Raw genomic sequence first — 10549 nt, forward strand, 5'->3', positions numbered from 1 at the left:
TATGTTATGTTCTAAAGTTTTCATTGTAGTAGAGTTGGTAAGTTTTTAGACTTGTTGCAACACCACGACCATTCCTAGGCACAAGCTAATCACTTATCGGGTAGATATAGTTGATCATGTTATATCCATCCCAGAACTGATTATATGTCCCCAAGCCTACTTGTGATGTCCAACAAACCGCAATGCTTTTGTTCTGTTCTAGTATGGCACAAATCGTAGTATGAATGCTTGTATGCATACTTTTAGTAAAATATTTTATTATTTTAAAAGTATAAACTCTTGGTCAGAGTGTTTTAATCCCGATGTGTTTATAGTTGTATATCTTTTATGGGTTGATATACTCAATTCACTATAAACAAAGCTCTTATACCAATCTGTCACACCCCCAAACCGGAACGGCGGAAACGTTCGGGGGCGGAGGACGTCATGTACAGTATTATAACAATGCACAATAGTAAAACAAGCAACAACATTATCCATTGCATTAATAATATAGTTTAATACAAGTGTGTTCTGTGTACAGTTTGCAAGACACCAAAAATTATTATAATCAAAATAAAGACGAGTCTTGAATATGCCCCGTCTTCTCAAAACCTGGCCATCTATACCTGTCTACTGGTGACCTGAGAATACAAGTTATTTTGAAATAGTAGATCAACATTAAAGCTGGTGAGTTCATAAGTATTTTTGTGTCAAATGATTTCATTAGTTTGATGAAAACGTTTGTAAGTGTTTTGATGTAATTGTTTGTATACTTTCTAGAAAATCCTATATTTTCTACTAAAATGGAAAGTAGTCTTCTACCAAGACCCGATTGTTTTGTATGTTTGTTCTTTTGTAAAAATGTATGTTTTCCCAAGTTTATGACTATCTTTACTAGAAAATAGTTTGCATTACCTTTTATGTGAGAATATCACTATATGAATGTAATGGGAAAATGAAAGTGTACAGTAATGTTTTATAAAATAACTACTGAAGCACTAACTACCTTAAAACCAATTTGTTAATTAAGGTTAAAATGTGATGTGGTTATAACCATGCTGATTGACTAGTATTTAACACGACGACCTGCTGGCGTCGAAACTAATGTGACATTTGTCACCCCTTGGCTTGTTTGCCGGACTGTAGCTAACAGTTGGGATGTGGGATTGTCAGTCCCGTATAGATCTATACACACAATGTCTGCTCTCCCTCCAGGAGACTCTGGTTACAAAACGCGACATAACAAGTATATTGCTATGCCGTGAAGTAGTAGTTTCACATTATTGTTATCGTGTTCTTGTTATAGTATGTATGTTCCTTTTTATTCTAGTTATAGTATGTCCCTTCCTGTTCTAGTTATAGTATGTTTGAACTGACTCATGTATGAACTGAATCTTGTAAGAACTGATTCATGTAAGTTTCACTGTTCTAGAAATAGTAAGTAGTAATCCTCTAACTATACATATTATAGTTTACTAGTATGATTGTTTGACTGTTACTGATTTGTAGAAAAGACTTAATTACTAACCATAAGCAACTAAGTTAAGTATGTACCTTAAAAATGGGTTTAATATTCATATATGTATTTAATAAGTATAACTATGATTTAACCGACAGTCGGACTAGTGATCCTACCCCAAGCCCACAACCAAACAAGGAACATGAGTCAAGGTATCTAGAAATAGTCTTAAGTCTGTTAAAGCATACTTATACGTAAATAGATAAACGGATATGATTTGATATTAAAGAAGTTTATAAAAGATTTAAAGAGTTTTAACAAGTTTTGAGTATAAGAAATCCTTTTGGATGTTGTTTTCACATGTAAATGGTTAACACAATATCATCGTGTTCTACTTGTATTCCCCCCTAAAAGCATTTAAAAGTGTATTTGTAGGGGTATGAACTCACCTGTAGTGAGTGATTCGAATGAAAGATCGATATAGGATGCTAAGTATGCCAAGTGAAGTCTCGAGCACAAACGGATCCTATTAAGCATATAATGACACATATATGTATAGAATTAGTGTATATAACAACTAACATGTAAGGGAAACAATCTTAGGAACTAGGAAACACTCTCAAATGGAGTGTTAGAATCACATATGATTGATTGAAGGGTGTTCACGGCCAAACAAGGAGTGTTCACGGCCTTAGAAGGGTTCACGGCCAAGAACTCTTGAAGTGTTCACGGCCCAAGTCTTGATCCTATGAAGGGTTTACGGCCATGGATGGAGGGTTCACGGCCCAACCTTGCATCTAAGAAGGGCTCACAGCCATATGAAGGGTTCATGGTCGTGAACTCTTGAAGATCTTGCATATAAGTGTTTGTTTCATGGGTGGAATCAATTGTTTCTAATGGACAACAAGATGATGGATGAGATACTTACGTTTTGGAAGCCTTTAGAGTGTTCACGGTTGAAGATAGTTAAGAGAGAAAGGATTTGTTCATGGCTAGAGTTGAAGAAGTGAAGAAAGAATGAGTCAACTCTATATATATGAAGGATGTTCACGGCCGTGAACCTAGATGTGGCCGTGAACTCCTTTTTTATGGTGTTTCCGGCTCGATTGCAACTCAATGAACTCAAGCTAACACTTCCTAACACACAATCCTTGAGTGTACTTGGCTTAGAACTCTCAAACAGACCCTTAACAAGGCTAAAAGATAACAGAAACAAGTTTGACTTTTGATTGAATTGATTGACTTTACAAGATAGAAATTTCGGGTTGTCACACTAACCCACGCGTCCTGATCAACTCTTACACGACAAGTTGGGGCCAACCAACTCGTCGAGTAGGCCCTTCAACTTGCAGTAAATCCTCCAGTTCCACATCTAGGAATCAGGGTGTTACAATAAGTTTAAAGCAAGTCGAAAGATAATGCTCGAGCCAGAAGCAGTGTTGACCTTTTGGAACTTGGAATGTGAAGAACATGAAACTTTTGTGAAGCTTATATTGGAAGAATGATATGTACCACATAGTATTTTGGTGTATCATTTTGAGATACTTTGCTCATTTTTTGTAAGTTGTGATATCGTGTATATCATCTATGTTCTAAACTTATCTAACATGTACTTATTTTGGTTTATCATTTTGGAAGATGTATGAAAAATGCTCTAGAAAGGAAGTTATATTTGATTGTTAGGTTATATATGTTTATAATCGGTATTAAATTTGATTGTTAGTTTATTTAAAACTATTTTTTTATGTAAATTATTAAGCAATTAAAAAAACAAATAAAGGGTATTATTGTCATTTGACAGAATTTCATTCCAATTCATTCAACAAATCATCAATCCAAACAAAAAAAGACATGTGAATGGATTTCAATTACAGCTCAAAATTTGGCAGCCAAACGCACAACAGAATTCAATTCCTTCATAATTCAATTACTGCAGAATTCAGTTTCATTCCTCAACATTACATCAATCCAAACAGTCCCTCAATAATTTTCTTATAGATTCCAAACGTCTGATTCATTATTCTTATGTAGATATGCCCCTCAATAATTTTCTTATAGATTCCAAACGTCTGATTCATTATTCTTATGTAGATATGCCCCACAGACCGTATATATTTTATCTTTTAAAAACCAAACTATAAGATATTATACAATTTGGATCAACTAGTTAATACCTATATGTTTTGATGCTTTTTCTTTTCCGTACAAAATACAAAAATCATAATATTATTGAAAGTATGTGAAAACAATAAGTTATTTAATATGACTATATATTTGAATTATTGTTGGGTAACATTGATGATTGTGAATTTGGGTCGTAGAATTAAATTCAACATCTGCATCTGCATAATTATTTTAAGATATTTGTACAATTCCTACATGTTTGATTATTTTACCCATCCTCCATCCTCCTACAAATATCATACATTATTTTTATGTGCGTTTTTTTTCCTGATTTTCTCGGTAAAAGAAAGAAGAAACGTTTCAATGTAATGAAATAAAATCAAAAATCAAAACATTTATCTCTTGAATCTTCAATTTCGAAACGCGTCCCCGCCTCTCTCTCTCTCTCTCTCTCTCTCTCTCTCTCTCTCGTGAATCTTGTCGACACGATTTCGGTGATCTTCAGATAAACCCACAGAAGACTTGATAATCGTAGAAGCGGAGTAGTTTCATCTCAAATTGTTCCTCAGACACTGAAATTCGAAGTTAATTTTACATTTCTGTATCTAATCATGGCGGCTTACAGAGCCGACGATGACTACGATTATCTGTTCAAGTTAGTTCTGATCGGAGACTCTGGTGTCGGTAAATCGAACTTACTTTCTAGATTTGCTAAGAACGAGTTCAATCTCGAATCCAAGTCAACTATCGGCGTCGAATTCGCTACCAGAAGTATCCGTGTTGATGATAAAATTGTCAAGGCTCAGATTTGGGATACTGCTGGACAAGAAAGGTTCGTTTCTCTCATGAACTTTCGCATCTGTGTATACTATTCATCTATGTATCCGTCTACAAGTCTGTTTTTTGTTTCAATGTTTGGAATCTTGGATTCATATGTAGAATATACTTGTATACCCCGTCGTATGAGATTCTTAAATTGAATGTTTTCTTCTTCTTCTTTTTATTTTAAGGTCTCCGAACTTTAAGATCTGATTATCTACTTTTTTTTTTTACCTCTAGTGATCTAAGATCTCGATCTATCATATATTTCTAGGGTTTATATCTTCATCGTTTTCGAAGGTTTTGATAAGCTAACTAAGCTGTCTCATACTCTTGTACACACTTCCCGATCACACTCCCTTTGTTCCAAAATTCGAGATTCTTTTGTATTCGTGAGTAAAAATGTTTCTTTTCCATGTCAATCGTTGAATCGATTTTAGTTTTCTTGTAAAAGTCTCCACATTATATTTAAGATTATAGTTTTGTAATGGTTCCTTTGTTTTCCTCTTCATTACATTTTGGATTCTAGAAGCAAGTTGTTGACACATAAATGAAAATATTTCTCCAGTTTTGGAATCTTAATTTTGGTTTTCAGTTTAAGTATGATCATCTCTTTGATTTTTTGCTCTTCATTTTACTGGCAATGAAGTTTTAACAATTTTAGCTTCTAGAAGTTGTATGCATACCACATTCTGAGGCTAGCAAAGTGAACCATGTAGACACGTTTGTTGCATCGAATTTTTTGTTGGTTACTTAACACTAAAGGAATAGTTAAGTGATCTTTTCATCTTTTAGTATACACATCATTTAAGCATTTTACTTTCTGTTCTTTTTGTTACACCATTGTACTTCCATTTTTTTTCCTTATTAGGACATTATACTTAAAAAACCCTTACCTATCTAATTATAGCATTCTACTTTCACTTCTTTCTTTTACAACATTTATTCTTATTTGAACATTGTACTTTTATAAATCTACCAATTATAACATTAAAAATGGTTACACCTTTTGATGATTAGTAGCTTTTTCAAAGTTAATGAAAGATATTTTTTCTTATCAAGACATTATACTCTAAAATAACCTACTACCTAATTCTTCTTCAAACAGTGTCTAGTACACTGTTTGAAGGAATGAAAGTACATTGTACTTTCATTCCTACAATTATGTAATAGGAAGAAATGAAAGTAGGACACACTATAATAAAAATTTTAAAAATCAAGACACAAATAAATAGAAGTTACGTTATTATTTTTTCTTATTAAGACATTATACTCTAAAATAACCTACTACCTAATTCTTTTTCAAACAGTGTACAGTACACAGTAAACTGTTTGAAGGAATGAAAGTACGCTGTGTACTTTCATTCCTACAATTATGTAATAGGAAGAAATAAAAGTAGGACACACTATAATAAAAAATTAAAAAATCAAGAAACAAATAAATGAAACTACATTACTATTTTCTAAGGTACCGAGCAATCACGAGCGCGTACTACCGTGGCGCAGTGGGGGCCCTACTAGTCTACGACACGTCCCGCCACATCACCTTTGAGAACGTAGAAAGATGGTTAAAAGAGCTCCGGGCCCACACAGACTCAAACATCGTGATCATGTTAGTAGGAAACAAGGCGGATCTTCGACACCTACGTGCGGTCCCCACAGAGGAGGCAAAGGCATTTGCGGAAAAGGAAAATACATATTTTATGGAAACATCGGCTCTTGAAGCGTTGAATGTTGAAACGGCTTTTACTGAAGTGTTGACACAAATACATCATGTGGTGAGTAGAAAGGCGCTTGATGCCGGGGATGATCCTTTGGGTTTGCCTAAAGGACAGACGATTAATGTTGGGAGTAAGGATGATGTTTCGGCTGTTAAGAAAGTTGGTTGTTGTTCCGCTTAAGAATGGATGTTTTTATTTAAAATTGCTTAAAAATTTATTGTGTTCTTATTTTATATGATGATTTGAGATGCTTTTGTTGAAGGAAACTTGGAAATGGGTTTGAATTTATTTTTAGCTTTCAAACGACAATTATTCTTAGTTTCATTGATGTTTTTGGATTTTTTGTCGTGATTTTTTTTGGTTTTACTTGTCTTGTTTGTTCCTCTTTTATGACTTTATATGTTTATGTACTATCCATTTATTTTTAATCAAGATCAAGTGCTATTTCTTTTTGGCAAATTGGGTGTCTATTCGTTCTAATCAACCACTTTATAATGCATTCTTTTTGGTACTCATGGCAATACTTTAACGCAACGATTTATTCTTGATCCTCAAACTCCAATAAAACTTAAAAACACCATCAAACAATCAATTAGGGGACAAGTTAATGAGGATTGGGGATACAAGTTAGGTTGATAGGCTGTATATGAGTGTTTTTTATTGGCTTAAAACAGAAAGAACGACTTAATACATAAATCATGATCATCATCAACGGTAATGAATCTTAAGGATGACAAGGTCTTGAGGAATCAAAAGTTTTTGTTTTAAAATTATTTGAAAAATTAACTACAAGCCAAGCCAATATTGCCACCCCTTTCACCTGGTGCAACAAGTTTCTGCAGATAAAATGAAAAAAAAAAATTTATATTATTGGTACCTGGGTATAACTTATTTTTGCAATTTCTAGATGTTTTTCTTTGTAATTTAGGTCCTCTTATGTGAGGATTTTGTAGTTCTTTTGTTCCAAATAAAATGATTATTTTTGGGAACAAAATTGCATAAATCAACTATACTTAGCGATCAAAAATATTTATTTGGAAAAAAGACAAACATTACAAAAACTTTAAATAAAACCACAATTGTATTCTAATGGTTTATAGTCTAACAGTATTAGATGTTGGTGTATTAGATGTTGGTGAAAAGTGTCTCTCATCTTCAAATCCTCTTATAGACTATATTTTGTAGTTCTAAAATTGTATGTTTTTTTTTGGGCCCAAAGTTGCAATCAACCCCTGTACTCAAGAACCAAAAACCTAACTTACTAAAAAAAAAAGTAAATTTCAAAAAGTAGTCCACGTGTTTTCTTTTTTTACCGTGTTAAGTCCAAAATTAAAATCTTTTTGAATTTTGGTCCATATGTCATAGGGATGGTCCTTTGACCGGACTGAACTGGAACCGATTTGGAGCCGGAACCAGTTTGGGAGAATTCAATGGACCTTGGACCGGACCAATTAGGTGTATACCAATGTCAGTGCCGGTTTTTGGACTGGTTTAACCAATATGTATGATACAAGTTGATGAACCAGTTGATATCCAATAAATAATTTAGATGAGTTCTCTCAGTTACTTGAACATCCACAAGTTTTTTGTTTGAGTTATTTGAGTTGTCATCTTAGATGTGTGTAACGAGTTTTTTAAAAAGAAAACGTAAAAGTTGAAAGCTTTTCTGCTTTGATACTCAATCTTTCAGAGAATGTAACTCAATAAACATGCAACAAAAAAAGATGAACTTACAATTTAAAATGAAGTACAAAACAATAAGTTGATGATGTTTTAGTATATTTTAAAAAATAAGATACAATGTGGTTTTAGATCTATCAAATCTTCACAGTAAACCCGGCCCATTGCATATGAAAGGATGCAAAAACCCGGACTCTTTTGGTCGATGGGAAATTGTTAGAAAAATTCAATATTTTTGGAAAAGTTTCATTTTAGTCCTCCTAAAAAAAATTGAACATAAAAGTCATAATTATTTCATTTTGACTCAAATTAACAATTTTTTTTTTATTTTAATAGGAAATGACATTAGTGTGTAAAATCAAATAATCGAGACTTTTTTATTAAAAAAAAAAGACTAAAATAAAACTTTTCCAAAAGTATTTAGACTTTTCTGACGATTTCCATTTGTTCAAAGTCATTAAATTTTGTCAAATATATGAAAATTTGTTTTTTCCTCTTAATTTAATAATGATAAATTCGGTAATTATCACATTTCCTTAGTGATATTCGCTTTGAAAAAGTAAGTCCAATCACATCCGAATACTTTGTTTATTTTTTTCTGGTTTACGAGTGAAGATTTCCTTACGTCTAGCTCCCGATGCATCTCCTCTCTCCCTCCAATGCATCTGTTCAAGCAATGAATGATAACGACGATGACGACGACACAATAGCCGACCATCTTCTTCTCCACAATCCCACATCATACCTTCCACCTCTTTTTTCATCTTGGAATGACAAGTTACGTCCCATTAAAGAAACCATAGACAAGCTCCTCAACCTTAAAGTCATCAATGAAGGCATCTCTGTCCCCACCATTGTTGTTGTCGGGAATCGTGACTCAGGGAAATCTAGCCTTATAGAGTCACTCATCGGCATAAGTTTGCCATGTGCACAAGAAACCTGTACAAGGGTACCTCTAATAATAAAGCTTCAAAACCATCCGTATCCTGTCACAGAATTCCTACTAAAGTATAAGAAAAAGTCGGTTCGTATCATTAACGAAATGCTAATATCCGAAGCCATTAATAACGCTACCATGGAGGTTGTTGGGGAAGGTAAAAAGATAGGAAATGTTCCTTTAACGTTGTTGATGAAGAAGAGAGATATTCCGGATCTCACCATAATCGATTTGCCCGGAATACATCGAGATAATTCGGAACAAACAATGGGTATTTTTTCTTCCTTTAGTAATGTTTTAAATATTTTGTATTTTTTGTAGATGGCAATGTCAATCAGTTTATCATTATATATCTATATATATCGTCAACATATGTTATATGACTTATATCTCATCTCCAACACTTGAATGGATGATTAATTCATGATGATATTATTAATTGCAATATGCACATACTACTAAAGAATTATACACATGTACATAACAATAGTGTAACGTGGATATCTATACCTAATGAAATTATAAATGCTATTGCTAGAATTAAGGTAACTTAAAAGAAAGGCAAAAAACAACCTTTAATTCATTTAAGTTTGTGTTAATTTGGGCACATGTCGTTTATATTGTTTTAGGTATTACTATGGAGTTCGAAATGCCCGAGGATAATATTATTTTAAATGTTGCATCTGCCACCAGTGATCTCTCAAATTGGAAACGAAGTATGGACTACAAAGAAGAGAGGACGCTGGGTGTGGTTGCCAAATGTGACCAAGTCCGATATGGTGATGTCTTTGACGCTGTTGGGATAAATAAATACAACATTGATCGCTACCGATACATCTATGTTAGAAACAGAATTAATGATGAAACCCACAATAAAGCTAGAATCGAAGAATCCACACTCTTTGAACGTCTCCATCGTGTGAATGGGTTGCCCGAGAGTGAAAAGTCCATGTTGGGTATTCCCGCCTTGGCAAATAAGCTTGTTCAGATGCAATTGGCATTCATATTGAAATGTCTTCCGGACATTCTCAAGAAGATCAATGAGGGGCTCAACGCTTTGAATTTGGAGCTCAACCAATTACCCAACAATCTCATGAGTGTTCCCGAAGCTATGGCTACTTTCATGCATGTTATTGGGTCCTTGAAGGAAACTCTTCAAAAGATGTTGATACAAGGCGACTATAATGAGTATGAGGACGATAAACAAATGCATTTCAATGCTCGGTTAGTTGAAATGTTGGATCGGTTTTCGAAAAAACTTCACTTGAGTGACAAATTCTCTGAAAGTTTCCTTGTTGAGGAGGTAAAAGTTGTAGAGGAAAGTAATGGGATCTTTTCGTCTAATTTCCCTCCTCATTCATGTTTGCTTAGGAAAAAAGTGAACAATATCTATACTTTGCCACTTCTCGTCGTAAAAGAAGTATGTGGTTATCTTGAAACCGTTTGTGTTAGAGTCTTGATTGATCATTACGTAAGTTATCCAAAACTACTCTCCTCCATGAGGAAAGCGACTCATAACGTGATGGAGAAAATGAAGCTTGAGTTTTCACATGGAGATGGAGAAGACCACAGATTATACATGTGACCCTGATTTTATAGCTTCTTGGAACAAGTTAATGGGCAATCGTGATGAGTTTATGCTCGCGACTAACGATTTTCAAGAAGAAATATATATTGAAGGTCAAGGCAGGATTTTTGTTGACCATTTGTTTGATGTACATGAAAATACAAGGGATCAAGCGTTTGAATTAAAAATGAGGATGACAGCCTACTGGAAAATTGTTTTGAAACGAGTAGTGGATTGCATGGTGCTTCGGATTCGGTTTA

At 33.8% G+C, this 10549-nt stretch overlaps 1 protein-coding gene and 1 pseudogene across 1 annotated transcript; both read left to right on the forward strand.

Moving 5' to 3' along the window:
- The first annotated feature begins 3932 nt into the window (after positions 1-3932).
- Positions 3933-6414, forward strand: LOC145136297 (ras-related protein RABA1f-like). Its single transcript, XM_079070441.1, has 2 exons — positions 3933-4397; positions 5853-6414. The coding sequence occupies exons 1-2, from the start codon at positions 4177-4179 to the stop codon at positions 6283-6285; spliced, it is 654 nt and encodes a 217-aa protein (XP_078926567.1). The 5' UTR covers positions 3933-4176; the 3' UTR covers positions 6286-6414.
- Positions 6415-8461: 2047 nt separating this feature from the next.
- Positions 8462-10307, forward strand: LOC145140178 (dynamin-related protein 4C pseudogene; annotated as a pseudogene).
- Positions 10308-10549: the final 242 nt, after the last annotated feature.

This window comes from Lactuca virosa, chromosome 9 (assembly GCF_052849685.1).
Source record: "Lactuca virosa cultivar CGN04683 chromosome 9, Lactuca_virosa_CGN04683_v6, whole genome shotgun sequence".
Classification (NCBI taxonomy): domain Eukaryota; kingdom Viridiplantae; phylum Streptophyta; class Magnoliopsida; order Asterales; family Asteraceae; genus Lactuca; species Lactuca virosa.

Bases quoted from the DNA above. Each gene is read 5' to 3' on its own strand.
- LOC145136297 (XM_079070441.1), top strand. From the start codon at position 4,177: ATGGCGGCTTACAGAGCCGACGATGACTACGATTATCTGTTCAAGTTA. The intron at 4,398-5,852 runs GTTCGTTTCTCT...CTATTTTCTAAG, and splicing joins GATACTGCTGGACAAGAAAG to GTACCGAGCAATCACGAGCG.